General features: G+C 35.3%; 3 protein-coding genes across 6 annotated transcripts; 2 read left to right on the forward strand and 1 right to left on the reverse strand.

Moving 5' to 3' along the window:
* Positions 1,326 to 2,714, forward strand: LOC109717008 (probable calcium-binding protein CML14). Its single transcript, XM_020242649.1, has one exon. The coding sequence runs from the start codon at positions 1,557 to 1,559 to the stop codon at positions 2,040 to 2,042; it is 486 nt and encodes a 161-aa protein (XP_020098238.1). The 5' UTR covers positions 1,326 to 1,556; the 3' UTR covers positions 2,043 to 2,714.
* On the reverse strand, positions 4,368 to 9,832 carry LOC109717657. Its single transcript, XM_020243528.1, has 9 exons — positions 9,606 to 9,832; positions 8,150 to 8,306; positions 7,964 to 8,055; positions 7,073 to 7,198; positions 6,845 to 6,965; positions 6,640 to 6,724; positions 5,537 to 5,650; positions 5,413 to 5,452; positions 4,368 to 4,778 (listed from the first exon to the last, which is right to left on the reverse strand). The coding sequence occupies exons 1-9, from the start codon at positions 9,777 to 9,779 to the stop codon at positions 4,626 to 4,628; spliced, it is 1,062 nt and encodes a 353-aa protein (XP_020099117.1). The 5' UTR covers positions 9,780 to 9,832; the 3' UTR covers positions 4,368 to 4,625.
* Positions 11,433 to 22,060, forward strand: LOC109717373 (paired amphipathic helix protein Sin3-like 5). 4 transcript variants are annotated; one of them, XM_020243133.1, is made up of 16 exons: positions 11,433 to 11,693; positions 12,498 to 12,662; positions 12,770 to 12,950; positions 13,040 to 13,138; positions 13,228 to 13,350; positions 13,699 to 13,843; positions 15,724 to 15,932; positions 16,325 to 16,476; positions 16,747 to 16,874; positions 16,983 to 17,237; positions 18,020 to 18,348; positions 19,638 to 20,042; positions 20,143 to 20,219; positions 20,361 to 20,499; positions 20,581 to 20,733; positions 21,502 to 22,060. In XM_020243133.1, the coding sequence occupies exons 2-16, from the start codon at positions 12,514 to 12,516 to the stop codon at positions 21,592 to 21,594; spliced, it is 2,637 nt and encodes an 878-aa protein (XP_020098722.1). In that variant the 5' UTR covers positions 11,433 to 11,693; positions 12,498 to 12,513; the 3' UTR covers positions 21,595 to 22,060. The 4 variants fall into 4 exon arrangements, with proteins under 4 accessions (XP_020098722.1, XP_020098720.1, XP_020098719.1 ...); XM_020243131.1 differs by having other exon boundaries at positions 11,433 to 11,680; XM_020243130.1 differs by having other exon boundaries at positions 11,433 to 11,676.

Below are 22,745 nucleotides of genomic sequence, written 5' to 3' on the forward strand. Positions count from 1 at the left end.
TATTTTTGAGCATTAGTTCCGTAAGCAAGGTAGGTTACTTGTAAACTTAGCTCATTAATTAAACAATTCATTGAGATAGATTGCTAAGCCAAATTTTGGGCCAAACATGAGTTATAATAGGTTTGGACGCACAGAATTTACACATTGAATTCAGCCGGTTTGAGAAAGTCGAGCTTTCACATATTCGAATGGATGCTGAAAGTCGGCAAAATAAATCAAACTCGAAACATTCTATTCTCGTATTTGGTTCGACTTTGCGCGGACCCAAAGCAAAGTCGATCTCGACCGAATCGTGAATTACATGGACTCGATCTACGGATATCAAAACACCCTCTTCGTCCACAAACAATGACCTCTTTTTTTTTAGAAAGAGAAAGAAAGCTAGCGAGCTATCTATTTTGTTTATTTGATCTTAAAAATAAACATAATTAAAATTTAAATTTAAAATTTTAGATATTAATTATTAAAATTTCAGTGAACTGAACTATAGATACGGTGGATACCATGAGCTCAATTTGGGGCCCTACACTCAAAAGTGTGGGAGGATCGACGACGCGTTCAAATTCAATGGCCCAACAGAAAAGTCTCCCCGATCGCTTTGACCGCCTCCACGTTCAATCCAGCATCATCAAATCACCACCGCACGAATCTCAACCCTCCATTGCTACTATTTTTATTTTAATTTTTAATTTTTAGTTTTTGGTAGAAATGTATAAAGACCCCTCAACTATAGGCCGTTATGAAAAACGAACCTCAACTTTATTCTTGTTTTCTGAATACTTCTTTAATTTTCAAATATTTTGATTTTATATTTTTATAACAAATAAAAAAAATTAAAAAAAAAATTAAGTCTTTACTTGGGATTGCAGGAGCAATGCACTATATTTTAAAACTAATCATATTTTATATAAATCATCATAATTATTATGTTACAATATTATATATTTTTGTTGCTCGATTAGAAACTTTTTTTGTTCTATCAAAAACTACAAAAAATATTTTTTTGGCCAACAATATTAGATAGCCCTTTATACAATATGAAACTTAAACCGATTAGCTATTGCAAGTTAATCGATCTAACTTTATTCACTACATAAAATAGTTTACACTATTAAAATTAATAAAATTACCAACTAAATTAGAGAAATTTCAAATTTCATTTGACTAACATTACTTAATTTTTAAAAAATCAAAAATTTGAAAAGGTTTAATTTAAAAAACTAAACTTGAGAAGGTTTCAATTTCAGAATCATCTATAATTGAGGGGGCTCCATACATTTTTACCTTCTGTGGATCCTTTAAAACGAAACAACCCGACCGTCGCCACCGACTCCCTCAAAATCCACGTTACTACCGCACGCGTCTTCGTTCGACCCAACCCCATAAATAAAAAAAGAAAGGCGAAAACTCCCCAACCCCATTCTCCTCCTCCTCCTCCTCCTCCTCCTCCTCCTCCTCCTCCTCTCCCTCTTCGTCTCCCTCACCACGAAACCCTAACGCCAATTTCTCCCTAACCCTTGCCCCCCAAAAGCCATCGCCGGTCCACCTGCGTCGCCATGGGCCACGCGCTCCGGGGGGAGCAGCTGAAGCAGCTACGCGACATCTTCGGGCGGTTCGACATGGACGCGGACGGGAGCCTGACGCAGCTGGAGCTCGCGGCGCTGCTCCGGTCGCTGGGGCTGAAGCCCAGCGGGGACGCGATCCACGCGCTCCTCTCCGGGATGGACGCGAACGGCAACGGCGCGGTCGAGTTCGAGGAGCTCGCCGCGGCGATCGCGCCGCTGATGACGCAGCGGGCCCTCGTGGACCAGGCGCAGCTCCTCGAGGTGTTCCGCGCCTTCGACCGCGACGGGAACGGCTACATCTCCGCCGCCGAGCTCGCCCGGTCCATGGCGCGGATGGGCCAGCCCCTCACCTTCGTCGAGCTCACGCAGATGATGCGCGAGGCCGACGCCGACGGCGACGGGGTCATCAACTTCACCGAGTTCGCCGCCGTCATGGCCAGGTCCGCTCTCGACTTCCTCGGCCTCCCCGTCTCCTAGGGTTTCCTCCTTCCTTGCTTTTTTAGGGTTTCCTCTTCTTCTTCTTCGTCGTCTTCGTCGTCGTCTTCGTTTCTAGGGTTCGTATTGGACCGGAGCTCAGCTGGTTGAGATATCTTGAACCGGGTTCACGAAATCATGGATCTCGCAAATTAGAGAGTTTCATTTGTAAATATATTGATATGTATCATAAATCATAATGCTGATGATGTAGACAAGGCCAAAATGTATGGACACCACCTCAACTATTCGCCATTTTGAAATCGCCCTCTCAATCTTAATTTTTTTTTTTAAAAAAAATTTCTTTGATTATTATTCTCTCAACTTTAAATTAGTTAGCAATTGATTTTTTAAGAAATAAAATAAATGAAAAAAAGTTAGAATTTAAGATGGTGCAAACCACAAAAAAAAAAAGAAAAAAAGAAAAAACCAGTAAAGTTGATGGCCCTATTTCAAAATCGACTATAGTTGAGGGGTCTCTGTACATATTCAGCTAATGATGCTTCTGATGATTATGATGATTGGTTAATAAGAGTTTGGGAGCTTCTAACGGGCTCTATTTTCTCAGAATGATGGATAAAGAGATAAAAAGAAAAAATATATTTATGAAAGTGTAATTATTATTCTGTTTTTTTGTACCATTTGATTCTGGACATGTTTTTTGTTTCTTTCTTATGCTCTTGCCATTGTTTGTTGAGAGATTTTGATTCTTTATGGTAGAGCACTTGATAAGAGATTTCGCCCTTCTCCCTAATTTTTCTCTCCAATTCTCGCGGGTAAATTGCACTGTTACTTCCTAACTTTTGGCCAATTTTTTTTTTATCTTCCAAACTTATAAAATAGATATCTAAATTTTAAATTCTAAAATTTTATTCATGTTATTATTTTCATTAGTTTTCGATTATCGGAGTTTAAAAAATGACGGAAAGGATAATATAAATGAAATATTAGAGCGTAGGATGTTAGGTAATTATTTTAGGAATTTGAAAGATAAAATAAAATTTCACCAAAAATTCGGAGGTAATAGTGTAATTTATTCCAATTCTGGCTGTAACCTTGTTTATCTTTGGGTAAACTTGAATTTACTCCTTATGATTTAGTTTATTTTTATTTTATTATTTGGTGGTTAAAACAATTACACTTACTCATCTTGTCATTTTTTTTAATACAAAAAATTTATTAGCAAATAAGATAGTAAAATAATTTTTTTTTATAACCTCATAATAGGTTGCTGAATTATAAAGCAAATCTAAACTAAATCATATAAAAAATAAGTATAACTTTTAAAATCTTGAAGTGACAAAGTACCAGGAAAAAAAAAAAAAAAAAATAACCACTTGGGAGCAAATTNTTTTTCACTGTCTTTTGTCCCTTCTTATTGATTATGACTTGGGACATCGTCTTCGCTCTAAAAATGGAGATGCATCCTAAAATAGATTATATTATAATAACTAAACTGTTATTTATATCGTACAGTATAGCAAACCATTTAACGAAGGAATCTGCTATATTTAATTAATTTTTATATGATCTTTTAAAAAGTAGATAAGCTAATACCACTTTATGCACAAACCAATTGGCAATTTTACTAATTTATTTATTATTTAATTACTTAAAATTATTAAAATATGAGGGATGAGACATCATCAATCCAAGATGTCATCGTTTGATCGGACTTGTAGTGTGATCTACTTGAGAGCTCCGTTGTAGAGAATAACTTCCCTGATCTGCCGTACCTAATTCGATGTTGATGGGTGAGCTTTTCGATTTCATTAGCCAGCTCATCGGATCGTTAGACAGTTTATTTCTATTTCTATAATTAAAGGCAGCTTCGTCACAAATAGGTAAAAAAAAAAAAAAAACTGCAGTGCTGTTTTGGCCCTACATAATGTCGGCTCTATGTAGCTTCGAATAAGACGTGTTTGATATGATATAATTCTAAATCATATCAGCTAGAAAAAAGTAACTTTAAACAAAAAATATATTTATATCCCTAATAATTATTTTATATATATATATATATATATATATATATATATATATATATATATATATTTACATATTTGGTATAATCTCACCACTTCCTATATGAGATAATAAATCTCTCAACTGAATGCATCCAAATAAATCAACACGATAAGAGTAGAGAAAACCATCCACCAGCACATCCAACTCCATGAAACTTTATTTATGCATTTACAAATATTGGTAAAAACACTAAACCGAGCCTAAATTTCTTTTTCTGATTAAAAAAAAACACAATCAGATGTTATTAACTCCAAGCATTCAACGCTCTGCCTGCGCATTCCATTGCGAAGAAGAGCCCAGTTGGATTCTCCAGCGAAAGTGCATTTTTTTTTTTTAACAGTTGTGCTAAATGATTACAAAAATCCATATGCAATTAAAGAGCTCACTGAATAGAAACATACACTGAATAGAAACATACACTACGATGTAGTTTTAAAAGCATCCAACTGCTAAAGCTGTTTCTTTTTGTAGAATTTTCATAAGTGGAATAGAATATTCTGAAGTACAAAACCGAAGAAGTCGCGAGTTTCTTCTGATCTACCTATTTATCTTTCCATTCTACCTGAACCACCACCTCTGAACAGCAGACACGGGGGTATTTAAGAAGGGTGCATAGCGGTAGATGTAGGGGTTAACGGTCCGACCAATCTTCGCCCACACGCTTTGGTGATAACCAGCAGTTACAGGAGCATGGTACATTAGCTTCAGCAACTGTTCAAACAACCAGGCAGAAAATGTAAATTTAAAACAAAAAAGCTATAGCAGTGTATGTAATAAATGTTTATGGGTATAAATTTTATACTGTGCAGAGAAAACTTCTCAGTGACATTCCAATAACAACAATGCAACTTAAGTGAGCAATTAATAGGGAAATTCAACGAGTAAAAATTGCGCCGGGTCCTCAACCTTCAGTAAGTTTCAGTTTGGCCTCCCTCCTCTCAGTTACACTTGGGTCCCTAGCCTCTGCGCTCTAGTTGCAATCAACACTTTTGTTTATATTCCTTCACCAGATCACAGAGAAATATCCACATTATCACCATCTAATTGCAATGTAAGCAACTTTCGGATTTCTTACATGGTGATTATGTGGTCATTTTGGGACCTAATTATAAAAATTGGAACATTGGAGATCTAAACTGAAACCTCATTGAAAGGTCGTGGATCCCTGGTACAACTTATATGGAACTTAAAGCATAAACATAGTGCCCAGGAGTCTAACTCGTCAAAGAACACTAATTCACCTTCCATTATAACCAACAAGTATATCCGTAACCTATTTTGCCGGTAACTTTATCAACAGAGTAAACAATGAAGTGCACAGCAAAATTGGGAAACAGGAGCAAACCTGCCAATACATGAAAGTTTGAATGATGTTCCGTTGCCACCTGCATTAACAAAAAGAACTTAAAATGGTCCCAGTGTCTAGAAAGAACAAAAGAAAAAATATATATATATTAAGATCCACTGACGAGAACAGCGATAAGATCAGAAGAAAGCCCAATGCAATCTCTGCATTTGCACTTAGAATGCTGAGTGTTGTTGTGTTTGCCTCAACCCACAAGCAAGGTTCCTCCAAGTATCTCCTAGAGAGAAAAGAAGCAAGCAGGTAATAAGCATCATTTCCAAAACAAAATATGTTCTATGTAAATGAAGATTAAAGAGCAAGTCAAAAAGTTATTCTAACATGACATCCCAATGAATATAGTTAACATTTAACAATATCGGTGATAAAATTTACAGACCCAAACACCTATAATATGAACCAACACTACAGGAATTATTTCATAATAGTGCTTAAAAATGTGCAAATAGCTGTATTCTCCAAAAGCACATCTGTCATCATTAGGTTAGAAAAGCCACCTACTTTTCTCTACTACACCATCCTACAGGAGATTCAGGACCTCCCATACTTACCATGAGAAGAAATTTGGTCCTTGCAATTGAATTAACTTTGAATGGTAATGTTATGACCAAAAATTTACATCTCTTTGACATGGAAAGTGTTCTTCAGATTCCAGTTGTCCAGCGAATAATACAGAGATAATTAAAAGTTAATCCAAAGGAAACCATTTTGGATTTCATTGCTCTTTTATGTTTGTTACTTTTTAGTTCATTGTCTAAAATGAAGGGACTAGTAAACAAAGCAGCAAGACTATGCATGTCAAGTAATATTCTGTGCAAGCTGGATGCACACACATTAACTACTGTTTACATTGTTCATGTGATAGTTACCACTGTCTTGCCAATCCAGGTGTTCCCAACCACTATCACGGGGGCAGAGCAGGATGAGGAGAGTCATCTAAACAAATGTAAAATTTTCAAGTCCTGGCTATCAATCTGGCCTTTACAAATGGTGTTCAAATCTTAACCAAAGGATTAGTAGGCAAGAGAGGGACTGGTCATAAAATCCATAGGCCCATATACACGTGGAATACATTTTTCAGCTATGTTGCAAAAAGAAATCAACCCATGCCGAACTTACATGTTTCTCAAGAATGGACTTGACGAACTATGAATACATGCATATCAGAACTAAGTAGCATACGGATAAGAAGTTAACCAACTGACATACCTGTATATAGAGGAACGGGTGAAATTTCGTCTAAGGAATCTAGCAACATGTTCAAGTGCCCAGCAAAGCACAGGTATCAAAGCAACTGCGATCAGAACAGGGATTAGAAGATGTTTGTGCATAGGGAAATCATGAAAATTCCAGCAAGTAACCAATCTGGTTTGACATATTAAAAACAACTGTGCAGAACTGGACTACTGCTTACACTTGAAGTGTAGTTGAGATGTAACAAACATGAGACAGTAGATTAGATGGATAAAATCCTTGGTTGCAATTATAGTTTGAAACCATGTTTGGACAGCAGGCAGATTCCAAGCCCTTGGTTTCTGGTAAGATGCAAAAGAAATATGTCAAGAAACTTATGTCAGGAAACCTGTGAACTCATGTAGAAAACATAAGAAACAATAATATGCATAATTCCTTAAGATGTTACCCCATATAGAGTGTAGAGAGAATAAAACGAGGAACAAGTGGTGCCCAGCAATGACAGTCGATAAGCCTTGTTAGAAAGATGTCTCGGTACAACAGGAAGGATACCGAGCACAGCAACAACTAACACCTGCCAGTAGCCAAGAATGCACATTATATTAAGATCAGGTGAGTTTTAATCTCTACAGTAAATTCATAAATCAAGTATGTTGCAAGGAATTCAAGGTACCTTTTCAGGGACAAATTAAATGCAAGGAAGGCAAATACCAATCAATTCAAAGTCCAGATAGAGCAAGACAAAATAAAAGCAAACTGAGGAGCCTTAAGGATTTGAAATTCTGGAGGGAAGAGAATATTTCGCAGGCTATCTCCAAATTTTCAATAAGTTGCATAAACTTATAATATGAAACAATTATGAAGACCCAAAGAGTTATTTGGATAGAAATAGCACAAATAAAATAAGAATGCTTATGGGACCTCCAAAAGTAAATAGCATGTACTGTTAAATCTATTCAATGGTACCAATCTAATTCATCAGCAATGAAATAAGGGAAGAATAAAGGAAAGCAAAAGACACAAAAAGCAAATTATAAACTTATATATAGTTGCAATGCTGACAGTTTCACTGCTGGATATAAGGAGATTGATCAACGATGAACTAGAATAAGCCAAATTAGCTGTTTTTTTGTTGAAAAGGTATTTCCATCATCCTAGATCAAATTTAAGGCCAAGATCATGTATTTGAGGGTACACGGATGCAAGGTTATAATATTTAGAATTAATCTAAATGTAATTCTATGACTAAAAAACAGGAAAAGACAATATGCTAATAAATCCAGCAGATACAAATTTGCACAATCAGATACTTATCAAAAGTGAAACTATTTTCCTTTACCCAAGCATTCACAGAAAAATGAATAGACCGTCGATCCAACCGCAAGGCATTTGCAGCCCTGCCTTGTGGTGCAGTTGTTCCAGAATTGGGTCCTACACCATTCATTCAAATGAGGATATAATTATGTTTCTTCAGGAAAATTAATATCTAAGTATCGAAAGGAGGAGTCATCTAATCCTTTTTCACCTGATTCATGAGGTCTTGTATTTTCGGCACCAGCAGCAGCAGCAGCAGCTGGTGATGATGACGATGATGATGGTGGTGCTGATCTTCCAGATGGTCTAGCTTGTTGAGACTGGGAGGAACTGTTTGAAGACATTGGCTCAACCACAAAATCAGGATCCTAAAATGTAACGATGGAAGTAAAAGAAAGAATGTTACCTAATCATATAAAGTGTAAACATTTATTTCTGCCAGAAAAAATAGCATTAGTAGAACTACAGTCTACAAAAAGAATATCACAGACACAAAAATTGCTTTGAGTAGATATCTGATTACATCTCATAGTTAGTGTAGATGGAGTACTTTTTTGGCCTCGCATCTCTAATAGTTTCTCTATGCCAGTAGCTAAAGCAAAGTGTTGAGTACAAAAAGATTTGAGTAATGTAATCAGCTATCTACTTCAATGTAATCATCATATGCCATCGGCAGATTTTTAATATATCCTAAGCAAGAAAATTATGTTGTAATTATTTTAATTGGACCTAATGAAGTTTATCAATGTTACTACCTCTATAAAGGGATAATCTAGTGGACATCACATTTCAAGTATATTACACTTATTAATGGTATGGAGTAACACATTAGAACTCCACTCCCAAGGATCCTAAAACTGATCCTATCAAAGTCACTTTGAACTCAAACACTTCAAATTGGCTCTTATCAATCTCATGGTCTGATCGATCTGGTAAAATACCACTCAACTTAACCAGAATTTTAAACCTAAGACTGACGGAGGCAAAAATCAAGCATTTTGACCTAAACAGGATTTACATAAACCGATTAAGATGATCAACAAATTCCACATGAATAACCAAAAGTCAACAGAAATATGCCCAAAAATATCCTTTAAATCCCAATTTTTATTCCAACCCAACTGATATATCTCATTCCCAAATCAAACAGCTGATCCAAAACCCCAACAATACAACTACCAATTCCAATCGCCGCTACAAAGAAAAGCACAAAAAAAAAAAGAAGCAAAAAGGGCCAGTAGATTGTTCCCCAATTCAAAGCACAAACAACAAAATTGGGGGAACATCAAAATTCCTTGCTTAACCCATCCTCAACCATCAGATTCGCGCAGAATAAAGCCCTACAGAGCATCAAGAAATGGGATCTTTAAGAAGTAGAAGGGGGAAGAAGGGGATGCTATCCAAAACCCCAACCAATCCAACTACCACGAACCATCGCCACTACACATTAAAAAAAGAAAAAACAAAGAAGGGCCATCGGATTCCACAACAAATCAAAGCCAAAACAACAAAACCGGGGGAACAAAAACACATAAGGGCATCAAAATTCCTTGCTCGACCCATCCTCAAACGTCAGATTCACGCAGATAGAGCCGTACAGAGCATCCAAATGGAAGAAGAAGAAGAAGGGGAGGTTTTCTAGGGTTAGGGTTAGGGTTAGGGTTTACGATGTAGCGCTGGTAGAACTTGCGCTTGTAGTAGTCGAGGACGTCGGATCGAGAGGCCTTGTTGGGGGGCACGAGCACGTTCGACCAATACTCTGCCCATCGTGGGTCGCTCTCGTAGTCGTATGCGCCCGCCGCGATCCTCTTTATCCTCTGCGCATCCCCCTCCTCCCCCATTCTCTCTCTCTCTCTCTCTCTCGGAGACTCTCTCTCTCTCTCTCTCTCTCTCTCTCTCTTCCCCTCTCTGGAAACGGTATCGACGAGTGGATTTTTTTCAAAATGACCCTACAAAATATCCTAATTGGATAAATAATCTTACAAAAAAAAAAGTTAGCAAATTAATCCTCTTTTTGTGGTATTGAAGCCGTAGTATAATTTTCTCTGAACTCCCACGAGTGTATAATTCTAACAATAATATAAAAATTTCAATAAATAACATATAATTTTAATAACTTAAAAAATTTTAATAATTTATCTATTTATATAATCCTAGCAATCAAATAAAAATCTTAATAATCCGTATATAATCCTAACAATTTTAAATTTTTTTTTATATATAATCTTAACAATCTGATAATAATTTTAATAAATCACATATAATCTTAACAACTTAAAAAATTCTAAATAAGTTATCTATTTAGTAGAAAATTATAAAGGCGGTGAATAGTTCACAATCTTTCCTAAAACAATCAACAATTCAATGCTTAAAAAAAAAAAAATCACACAAGGAGGATTGTTTCGCCAAATAATTTTTTAGTAGGGGCATTTAGTAAATTATAATATTTTATGGAGTTATTTGGAAAAAAATATTATTTCCATTTTATTATTATATATAACTAGAGAAAGGGCGTAAAACTTCTCACGTCTCTCTCTCTCTCTCTCGCTCTCTTTTCGCTCTTTTGAGTTCGCAATCAAATCTCTTGAGATTTTACGAGTAAATCCCTCTTTCTTTGTTATTTCGATCTAATTTTCATCATTTATTCAGGTTTTAAATCTAATATTCTCCATTCTCTTTTATTTCTCCGCAATCCTTAGTAATGTAGCATGTTGGTTGTTTGAGAACAACTCGTGATTTTGAAATACATTTATATTACGCATAAATTTATTTATCTCATCGATTTATTTGGTATACATATGCATATCATGTATAAACAAATTTATTCTTATTAATATTTTTTAAGAATTTTGCTTTAATTCTGATATATATATGCCTACTATAATTAAGTACGGATGAAAAAAAGAGGTTGAAATTTACTTATTTGCAGGATTTATTAATCATTCTTCTTTGATGATATTTTTTCTTTCTCATCCAAAAATATTGAAGTCGTTTTTTTCTCATCCAGAAATATTGAAGCCGTAAAAAAGAATATCTTCTCGATTGTCTTTCGAAAGTGAAAATGTGAAAATGTGAGAGGCTCTTCCTTTTTGTTTTCAATTTTTTTGTTCTTTCATTTATCTATTGTATCTAATAACACGATGTTGAGTGTGTTAAATTGAAATCTATTATTGAATTAATTCAGTTTTAAAAAAGTAAAGTCAAGGACTACAGTTCTAAAATAAAAGTCTACTTTAGATTTTAGTTAATTCGTAAATTATTTACAAATTAATAATTATTAAATATTTGAATAAAATAATTCGTATAATTTTTTTTTCAGAAAAATCTAAATAAAATATAAACTTTTAGTTACAATCAATTATTCGCGAGTTATTCACGACTCCCGAATTATTCGGCCGGGGCTAATTTTTTTTTGGATAAATCTCAATCCGTTCGCTCGACCCGCTCGGCCCGCTCGCTCGCTCTTTCTTTTATAAAAAATCGCTCTCCCTTAAAAAAAAAAAAAAAGGAAAAAAAGAAAAGAAAACCCTCGCTCAAAAAAATTACCCCCAGACTCCACTTAGTGCACCGATCACCGACCACCGACCACCCCGCCTCCTCCGGCCGATCGCCGCTCGCCATCGGAAGTTCGAAACACCCCCCCGGCTGACAGTCGGAAGTTCGGAACCCTCCCCGCTCCGGGCCGCGTGCAGCGCGCCGCATGCCATCTGGTTGCGGAATTAGCATCGTCTATTATCTGCATGTTAAGCTACATTGTTTGTTTTTTTGCTCCTACGTAATTATAAAGTTTTCTTTTAATGCTGTTGTTGTTGTGTTTTTCTTTTCACACAAAACATCTTTCTCTTCCGCTAAACTCCAGGTTTCCATATTACTCCTAATTAAGTTGTTGTTACACCGATTAATTTGCTTGCTGTTGCGAGAACCGATGGAGCGTGGTTAGTTACTTAGGGTTAGGTGATGTTTGATGGATGATTGGTGGGTAATTCTAATGTTCTTTTGATGAGGTTTTATTACTCTGGGAATCCACGGTAGGCGGTCATGTGGTAGAATCGGGAATATTTGGGTCATTAACTTTTTTTTTTAATGCGGAAAAATGGTCCGAAAGAAAGTTAGATTTTGGGTTCACGCGAAAGAACTGAGTATTGCTTTCTTTAATTAATCTGCTTTATTTTGTAACTCTTTATTTTTATATTTTTAAAGAATTATAAGTATTTATGCTAATAGCATAAATTTAGAGCTGAATTTTTTATTATGAATTTTTAATTGGTGAACGTATAATTTTCTTATAAATCGCGTATCCGAAAAATTGGCGAACCTGTTTTTTAAGCCGTATTTTTCAACGAATTTAAAAATTGTGATACGGATTTTATTCTTATTAGACTGTGCCGAAATTTTGCCGAATCCAAATTAACTAACTATGCTGCAGACACAGACTAAATCTTCCCAAGCAGACTGTTAATGTGGTTATGATAAAGAAAGAGATATTTATTCGGATCATTTTGCGTCAATACAATTCTTGTAGTATACTAGTGAATGAGTTTCATCGATTTTTGGTAAAGGTCCTCGCAATATCCCATGGATACACAAGCAGCTGAAAGCAATAACCGAAAACTGGTGTCTCCAAATGTTATGGACTTCCTGTTGTATGCGAAGAAGGAACTTGAGAATGACCAGGACACATACAACAAGTTTCATCATATCATATTGAAGATCAGACACCAGAGGTTTGCTTCTTTTTTATCATCTCCTTGTACTTCTTTTATCTTTTGTTGTACTTCTTTCCTTTTTTTCACATCTAATATTCTAATTTCTTTTTTTTTTCCTTGATCAGTTCTGTATGTTCCAGATTTGACGCTGAGGAGATTTTATTAAGTGTGAGAGAGCTGCTCAAATGTTACCCGACTATACACCATGGCTTCGAGTGTTTGCTCAAAGGGCTTGAGGTTGCTCCTGTACTTTTCAAGGATGGTATATGTGTTAACAGTGCCTCTGATTTGATTCATGAAATACAGGTAGCTGTAGTTTGAAATTAAACAGAAATTTGGAGTTGATGCTATATGTTGCGTCATTTCGTCAGCTATTTTTATTTTTTTCCTCGCAGAATTGTTTTGGTGATGATGGAAGCTCTTTCGAGAGCTTTGCAAATATTCTCAAAATGTGTCAGGCGGAGGAATTGGACATATACGATGCCCGGTGGAAGGTCTTTCTTTTCCATCTTATCGCTTAATTTGTTCATTTTAGATCTACACATCTACAGTGGTTCTGATCTCTGAATATCTTATCATATAGCTGCGGAGGCTCCTCCGAAAGCGTCGAGAATTGTTTGCTGATTTAATCAAGTTCTTGCCACTTGATAGAACTTCTAAGCAGAAGGAGAGGACAACGGTAGTGAAGCATGCACAGAAGGATAAGGTAGACTACTTAAAACTCAAATATAAATTGTTTATACTTAGAAAGTTGGCAAAAGCACATTAATAGCTCAGAAGGAACTGGTAATTGAATAGTCTCAACAGTGCACACCCTATTTATGGCTGAGAACTATTTGTGCATTCCCATTATGGTTATAAATTTGTTAATGTTTTTCGATATTCAGTGGATTAATGACATCAATGGTTGCAGGCCTACTTATTGTGAGCTAGAAAGCTGCCATTTATTTAATTCTCAAGAATCCGTAATCTTTAACTTGCTTTATGAGTGTGGGTTTAGCATTAATTAAATTGACTGAAGCACAAGGTAAATAAGAAAAGTTTGTTGTTCCAGTATGGTAGGGAGGATCAAGATGGCAGAGATATTGAACAGGATGAGACAAAGTTGGTTCATGACACCATGAATTTGAACAATCTAGCATGCAAGCGAAAACCTGCTGAAAGTAACAATAGTTTTTCTGATGAACATCTGCAGAAAGGTATGTAATGCATCAGATATTGGGATTTTTTATTGCAACAGGTAATGATACGTATAATGAAGACATAGGTAATTAAACATTTCAATTTATATATTTACTGTCCTGAAGTTCCGAATACCCCTCCCTAATTCAAGTTTACAACTATCTGCATGATTGGAGAAACATGGGATTTTGAGACCCTGTGACATGCTTCTACTTTTCTCAGCTTCCAAAATCATAGACAATCTTTTATATATGATAGATATAAATTCTTTATACATTAAAGTCGGGTGTCATAATTCCTTCAGCAATTAATTACTGTACATGACTTTATTATTATAATCCATCAGTAAATTTGCAAAAGCGACTAAACATAATCTATGTACATTTTCTTTCTATATTCTCAATCATTGGTGATTACATTCTTTTATGATGAGTTGTACCATGCGAAGTGCTTGAAATATTTGTGAAGATAAGCTAAAGTGTAAGGGACCAAGCAGTTGGTCCTTTTTCTCTTTTATCAGATGTACGCCATACTCTTGAACATTTAACATGTTATCCTAATTCTCATATATTTTTGCTAGAATCATACATTTTTTTAATGAATAAAATTAATAGATTAAGTGACTTATACTATCTATCAATTCCAAGTATTTGGTGTTGCTATTTTGTGGCTTCATATTGCCCGTGACCAGTGAAACCGTGCTTATGTATAATGTTTTTCTTTTTTTGTCCTTTCATTTTTGTTGAATGCTATTTGAACATCCCATAGCCATATATTGGCTGCGAAAGGGATTTCGTTTAGGTCTGCAAGAACCAAGTATTCTAGAATAACTAGGTTTAATCATTTTGGGCTAGTAGTTTGGGGGAGCTAAATCATTACTTATGATATCAGAGCAGTAGTGGACAACCTTTAGAATCTCACATTGCTTGGTTATCCTAATTATAGGAGTGGAAATGAGAGGAGTTTTTAAACACCCTAGTAGTTGCATATTGTATAAGAAAGTGAAATTTGTTTGGGTATGTAAGGAGTAAGCATTCTAATACAAAGAACTTGGGCTTGAGCATTGTCGGCCAATGTTTTGGGTCCAAAAATTGGTGGACTCCAATACCATAGATTACGAGCCAACACACTAGCACTAGCAATCTGTTGGGCCCAAACCACCAAACCAAAATACTAAGCCCAAGTTATTAGTAACAAAGTGCTTTGTTCTTAGCTATCCAAAGAAAATTTCATTTTCTATCCAATATGGGTGTATTAGGGTATTACAACTATGCTTATGTAATGTATGAAATGTTCTACGAGCAATTCTTAACATGTTAAGATTAACCAACATTCTACTAAGGCAAGCTAATAAAGTTACCATTTTCTTACTAAATCTAGATTACAAGCTATACAGTCGATCTACCTCATTTAATGAGAATGTTTGTTCCTTTTGTTCCATGTTCTGCTCATGGTGCTTTATTTAGTGTTCTGCATGAAACCATCACTTCTCATGTAGGAATACACAGAAAAACACTTATTATCCACTAGATGACCTAATTAAGAAAAAAGTCTGGGAAACTAGTCTAAAAATTTTATTTGTGACATACCCTCCCCCTTTATTGGCCTTTTATTATTTTAAAATTAATTTCTTCCTCAAACTACTTTATTCTTCTTATTTTAAAATTCTTTCTCAGAATAAATTGGTATAAGATGTGATCACCTTGCAAATATACATCAAGTAGGAAGTTGTGCTGTGTACAGATTTCCATATTTCATACTAAGTGACATAATTTTTGGGACTTCACTGCCAGACAACGGAGAGACTTCTGGGAAACAAAAATTTAATTGAAGATTAACTTTCTTTCCTTCATCATGTTAATATATGCTTTAGCTTTTGTGCTTGATGGTATATCAGAGTCCTTTTATAATGAAGAACATATGAGAAGATCAAGTAGCCCAGACGATGGAAGCATGAAGAATGAGATGGATAAGATCGAGAACGGAGACTGCCACAATAGTAAGACGGAAGAGAAGGATACAACTGATATATTTGCTTCTAGAGATGCACTCTTTCATGATGGATACCGCCGCTGTAATCCTAGTTACCGTACTCGCTCGAAGGATGTATTATTTTATACTGTCCATTCCCTGTTTTGTTACAGTAGTAGGGTTTTTTGCATGTATAGCCTTGCAGAAATGCTACTCTATGCAAATACCCCTAAAGTTGCTTGGTGGGTGCTTACACCTGTAAAGCTTATTTATTTTGTGTTCATGTCACTGACAGGCTATATATGCAAAAACAGTTTTTGCGTAAAATACCCTTCACTGGGGCACACAAAGATAAGCATGTATACTCTTGAATGCACTATAGTAACACACTATACTAACTTTACAGGGTATTTGCTCAATTACACATAATTGCAGACAAAGAATCATTTGTTTCTTGCTATTTTGGTATTTCCTGCTATATGTTTCACTTTCAACTCTCCTAATCCTTTTCTTCTTGGTTGTGCCAGTACCCATTTCCTGCAGCAAGCTGTAGGACTGAACTGGATGCATCAGTTCTGAATGATACTTTGTGTTGTAAGACTTCCGGGAGTGAATGTTTTTTTCAACGTATGCAGAAAAATGACTATGAATGGAAACTATTTGAATGTGAAGAAAGAAGGTGCTTATTTAATCCCTCTCGACGTTTTCTCATCTATACAAGTTATTTGAGAGGATGACTAATTCCAAATCTTTAGATGAAGAAGTCGCTTGTAATTAACTGTAGTATCTCAAGTTTGACATTAATTGCTTATTTAACAGGACAATGAGTGCCTTATTCAAAATGTTTTAGGGTATACTCCGCATAGGCTTCTTTTCTCTGTATAATTCTACTAAAGTCTACAACTCTCAGTTAATCTTTTTCTGTTTTTCTATCATGATGTGGTGTCAGGTATGAGCTAGACATGTTGACAAAGTTGGTGAAAGCAACTTCTAAGAAAGTAGAAAAATTAAGTTGCATGGTTGAAAAAAACAAGACTAAGCCGGAAAAGCAACGTCGAATTATAAATCGCTTGACCTGTTAGTATGCATCAAGTATTAATTTATATGAGATTGCTTTGTACTTTTTTTGACAGTTGGTTCATTTTTCACTGGTTTCTTATGTCTTTTTTTTTGTTTGCTAAACAGCTTCACATTTGACGTGTATTGAGCGGTTGTATGGTGAATATGGGCTGGACTTTATTGATATTCTACACAACAATCCTAGCTCTGCGCTGCCTGTATTACTTAAGCATTTAAAGAAGAAGAAAAATGAACTCTTGTGGTGTGAAGCAAGTCAGAACAAGGTTTGGGCCAAAATTATTGCGAAGTATCACCTCAAATCACTCGATTATTGTGGTCCATATTTCAAGCAACATGATCCAACGGCTTTTAGTGATGAAGGTATAGTAAAGCTTCTGTAATCATATTAGTTGAATTTGAAAATTGAAAGTGAATAATTATTGCTATATGTTAGTTTCCTAAGTTGTTGGTTCATTTCTTCCTCATCTTCCTTTCTATATTTGGGAAGAAATAGGGTCAAAACCGAAAAAAGAGATACTTGTACAACAACAAAAGGTATAAAAATCAGTAGTTCAAAAAGGACTTCAAAGCTGAAAGCAAATATTCAGCCTAAGAGATCGAAGCACCACAGCCAATAAAAGGCAAAAAGACAAACCCCAAAACTTGTAATATCAGCAACCTAAGGACATAAATATCAACTTCGATTTTTCCTCTGGAAAAAAAATATATATCGACTTTGACTTCCATTTCCCAAGAGGAAAGAAAAGATCAATTATCTTCACTTCTTTCCAATGAAATGTGCACTACAAGCAGTTTCCATGAAGATATGCATATCGTTTGGTACTGAATATGTATCCCAACTTAACAAAAAACACTCGGCGTAGTCCCAGTCTTCTTGCAATTGTTTTCCTGAATGTAAAATTTTAGGCCTTTCCTCAAGAAATGGATCTTCATTATGCTAGTAAAAAATATTACTGTTATTACATATATTTTCATTGTTTATATGCTGCGAGTCCTTTTGGGTAATTTGTAGATTTCTCTTGGAGGTGATAGTTGTTTATTTTATCATAAGACTAATTCATGTTTCTGTTTCATTTTGAACTCTGCTCCTGTTTGAGTCTTTACCTCCCCTGTATTATTACCTCATTCATTTCACTTTACAGTTTTGCTGGCCGAAATTAAAGAAGCAAATGAGAAGAAAAGAAACAAGGGAAGGTTGATTCCCTCTAATATTACTGGTAATACGGCAATTAAAACTCCTGATATGGAATTTGACTACATAGAATTAGATATTCATGAAGACCTATACGACATTATCAAAAATACATGTGGTCAAAGTGGCATTGCCAAGGAGCAACTAAATGAAATCATGGGGATCTGGTCGACAGTTATTGAGTCAATGCTGGGTGTTTCTCATGTTTTAAAAGCTGCTAAAAGTGATTGTAACAACAGTAGTCAAAAGGTTGGTTATGATGATCCAGCACCTTCAGAGGTATCTACTGTGCTACCCTACTTGTTAGTTAATGCTGCAATTTTTTGATGGAAGCGAAAGCTATAATTACTAACTCCAGTTATTTCTTTTGATTATTTTGCATTTATGTGGTGATTGTATAGTTCTGGGAGATACTTTGTGACTTGGGAATAGTTAATGGTTGTAAATAAATGAATATGAGTTGGCTGTTCTCCGGATTGTTGAAGTAGGTAAAGCAGTCACTTGACACTTTCTGTTGCATTTAAGTAGAACAAGATTTAAATGACATGACAGTTTTTTATGCAGCAACTTCTGTCAATTCTAACCAAAGAGATAATTTTTGGACCATATCATGCCCTCTTGCTGAATGACGGAATTTCCAATTAATTGATTTGATCTTTGTTGCTAGAACTCTTTTAAAAAAAAACTCATATAATCTCTTTCTGCAAATATTAAGTCACTTTGACTAGAGCATGGTTCCTTTGGAAGGGTGGAGTCTCTTAGAATGAGTTGCTTGAAGAATTCACTATAACAGCATTTCACTAGAATCCCTCGAACAGCTTGCCGCTGTAATGAAAAATACAAGCTTTAAATTGAAGCTTCTGCTGGGCCAAAAGCTTGTTCTAGCATCCTGCATCAGCGATAGGTTCAGACTTTTTTGTCTGCCAAGTGTTGCCTTTCGAAATGGAGAAGCTGTTGGACAAGCCGGGCCAATTAGACACCAAGAGTTGCTACAGAGAACTGAACTCATGAGCATTGATTGTAATCCTAATTGATTGGTTTGAAAACTGCAAGTTTAGTGTTATATATGAAGCTTTTCACTCATTCTAATCAATGTATTTGCTTTCTGTGGGTAGACACTTTCTTCACTAGCTGGTGAATTGGCGTTGACTAGTCTGTCAATCTGGAACAATCTTCATATCTTCAATGGATTTTGAGATCCCAATATGGCATCTCTTAAAAGGTTGCAAGGATGCAATTATATAAACTGCTGCAATTGCAAAATTATGGTTGCATTTCCGATATGAAAATTAACACGCTAGCACAATGGACGTCAAAAGGCGTATATACCTTGTGTATTATTGATGTTAATGAACAAAGACCTTAGCAAAACATTTTATCAAAGCACTACGTCCATCTGTTGCTTCTGTATTGGTTAGAGGCAATCATTTATTTTATTATACCTATGCAACATTTTAATATGCAGATTCATATAGCTAGTTCTCTTTTTGTTTTATGTTATTTATTTTATATACTATTAGTTATGGCTGCATTCACGTTGCTTACTAATTTAGTTTCTCTTGACATAGAGAGGTGAGAAATTAAGGAAAGTTCCAAAGACAAATCATGGCTGTGCATCGGAAAGCAACAACAAACTTGGTAAGTACGAAACAAGCCCACATGCTAGGAGTGTGTATCAAGCCAGCGTACGAAAACTAGTTTCTTGTGATGATGGAGAAGACGATGAAAGTGCTCAGAGGTCTAGAGGGAACAATCTAAATTTATTAGTGTGTGACAATGCCAAGTTACTCTCCTGTAAAGATTGCAATTATGAACATAACATTGATGTTGAAAGAATGGCTGATACACAAACTTCTGAGGGAGAAGGAACATCATGGCCGTCATTGTATCCTTATTTGGATGATAAGGAAGAAGAATGCTCCAGGGTTTTCTATGGGAATAGTTCATTTTATGTTCTTTTTAGGCTTCACCAGGTCATACACTTCTCCTCTTCTTTTTATTTTCTCTGTTAGTTCTTTTATTGACTTCTTTGTAGAGATCTTCTAGTCTACAATGCTAGTTATGTTGTTGCAGATTTTATACAAGAGGCTACTCTTTGCTAAGACAATGAGTACCATGAACGACAAAAGCAGTAACGATCTCTATGAAAAGTATTGTATCATTTTTCTTTTTCTTTTTCTTTTTTTAACTATTGCCAAAGCCTTAAAATTATGAAAAGTAATTGTAGCTTATCTATTTAGGGTTGTTCTGTTACCAAATAATTGAAGGTTTCTTTTTCTTTCACAATGCAGATTTAAAGTTTCTCTATATAGGCTACTCGGCAAATCTTCTGGCAATTCAGAGTACGAAGATGATTGTTTCGCTATCTTAGGAACTCAGTCTTATGTGCTTTTCACATTGGACAAGCTGATTGATAGAGTTCTTAAACAGGTATGTGCTCTTGTGTTTACTGAACTCTCTTGTTGTTTTTTTTTTAAGGTGATATGACACTAGTTTCCATTTTCATTACAGCTTGACAATATTATGTCAAGTAGTCAGGCCTCTGAGTTTCTTCAGCTCCATGCAAACGTGAAAACAATAAGGCTGGGAAAATCTAGCAATCTTGGTTATTATGAAAAAGCACGTGCTCTTCTTCCAAATGAAAGCATATTCCGATTCGAAAGTGTAAGTTCTCGTGCCTTAATTTCTGACCTGTCTAATAAGTTTCTGTTTTTCTAGCACACCATGAAAACCACCTTGTGTAACATTTATAGGTTATTAGGGGCATATAGTTAGTTTATATTGATGGTTTTGTCTTAGGATTAAATGCACCAGAACCCTTGAGCTTTTTCCCATTTGCAGATAGCTGCCTAAACTTTTAAGATTCCTCATTTGCCACCCAAACATCCAAAATTTTGCTGTTAACTGCCTAGGTATATACTAATCAATTTAATGTAACTAACTTTACTGGTCTAGAAAGCTGGCAATATACTAGGTATATACTAATCAATTTAATGTAACTAACTTTAATGGTCTAGAAAGCCGGCAATATAGAAGGGCCTTTTTGACATCAACATTTTAGTCTTGCAGTAAAGAAATTAATTTTTAACATTTGATTCTTAAAAGTTAAATGTAGTAACTGCAGTCAATTTACCCACCAAAGTGGCTTTTAGCATCAAAAAGACCTGTCTATATCACTAGCATGCACTTTTTATTTTTTTCTTGATCACTTAACTAATGTTAGTCACCTTAAATTGACGGAAAATAAACTTAGGTGGTTAATTGCAAAATTTTGAAGGTTTGGATGGTGACTACAAAACTTTTGAAGTGTATGTGGTACCTTTAGATGTGTGAAAGTTCAAATGGTTCTGATTCATTTAACTGTGATTTCACTAGATAGATGCCACTCTTTTTATCCCCCAATCCATTACATTTTTTATTATCCTTTTGTAGTTTGGAAATCCAACACGACTATCTATAGAACTGATTAATTGTGGGCTTGAGGAAACTGAAGGAGCTGACGTACCTATGGATGAGGATGTTTAATCTTATTTACATAACGATTTCTTTACTCAGTGTTCCTTGAAGGAAGATTTCTCAGCTACTATACAAAGTCATAAATCTCTTAGGATGGCTTTTCTTTTCCAAAGATATATCCTTTGAAACTATCACATGTGTTCAAGAGAATTATGGTTATAACTCTAAACTCTTCCGAGATGATGGAGGCGAATGACTCATAATGGCTTGATATTCAGAATGCTGAGCTCCTCGAAGGTATTCGGAGTCGTAATTTAGGTTCTGAAACTCAAACCATGTTCTTGCCAATTTTGTGTATATGCTGATCTGTTTTCACCATTCTTAGGCAATTTCTTCAGTTTTCATGTAGTCCATATAATACACACATTTTTTTTGGTATTTGATGATGGAGGTTTTTCTTTGGGAAAGTACAGAATTTTTGTTGATCTTATAGAAAGATGATATCAGGAAGTTTAAATATCTTCTTTTGCTGAGAGTAAACTTAGAATACTTATAGAAGTAAACAAGGGTGTGAATACTTATAGAAGTAAACAAGGGTGTTTTACTTTTGCGTTGTTTCCAACGACACTACATTTGAATCGAAGATCGACATTGTTAAACTTGATTCAGACTTCTGAATTTTCTAGATCTCAAATTTCACAATTTCTCGACATAATTTGTGTAGGTCGCGTCGTGTGATTGCTAAGCAAATGATGTTAAAAATTTGCAAAATTCGAATCTTAGGAAGTAAATGGTTCTGTTTACTTGTCGAAGTACTCCAGCTTTACTCTTCATGCAGATACATATAGACTGCCAACTATGCTTCTTTAATGTCAGAATTTTCGCTGCCATTTTGCTGCATTCATATTTCATCAGAAATATTTCCTTTCGAATGTGAGTTTAGTATGATGGCAATAGCACGGATGACGGACCACAAAGAACGGTGCTATGCTTACTGATATTCGCATGCGCATGATGTAACCAAGCGGTGGTCTTCAGAATAAAAAATTATATAGGACGTGTTCTATTAAGACAATTGAGTCCTTCGATACGCGTCATGTGTCATTACAATATTTGTATATATATATATTTTGATGGTTTTGTGTCATTGTTGCATTTTAAACTGGGATCTTCAGATCGGAGCACCGCACGATTCTTGAGACATGCGGTTTCAACTTTCA

Source organism: Ananas comosus, linkage group 11 (genome assembly GCF_001540865.1).
Source record: "Ananas comosus cultivar F153 linkage group 11, ASM154086v1, whole genome shotgun sequence".
NCBI lineage: Eukaryota > Viridiplantae > Streptophyta > Magnoliopsida > Poales > Bromeliaceae > Ananas > Ananas comosus.

Bases quoted from the DNA above. Each gene is read 5' to 3' on its own strand.
- LOC109717373 (XM_020243130.1), top strand. From the start codon at position 11,639: ATGCCATCTGGTTGCGGAATTAGCATCGTCTATTATCT. The intron at 13,139-13,227 runs GTCTTTCTTTTC...CTTATCATATAG, and splicing joins TATACGATGCCCGGTGGAAG to CTGCGGAGGCTCCTCCGAAA. The intron at 17,238-18,019 runs GTATAGTAAAGC...TTCACTTTACAG, and splicing joins AACGGCTTTTAGTGATGAAG to TTTTGCTGGCCGAAATTAAA.
- LOC109717008 (XM_020242649.1), top strand. From the start codon at position 1,557: ATGGGCCACGCGCTCCGGGGGGAGCAGCTGAAGCAGCTACGCGACATC.
- LOC109717657 (XM_020243528.1), bottom strand. From the start codon at position 9,779: ATGGGGGAGGAGGGGGATGCGCAGAGGATAAAGAGGATCGCGGCGGGC. The intron at 8,056-8,149 runs GTGAAAAAGGAT...TGAATGGTGTAG, and splicing joins TACAAGACCTCATGAATCAG to GACCCAATTCTGGAACAACT. The intron at 4,779-5,412 runs GTTTGCTCCTGT...TTGTTTGAACAG, and splicing joins AAACTTTCATGTATTGGCAG to TTGCTGAAGCTAATGTACCA.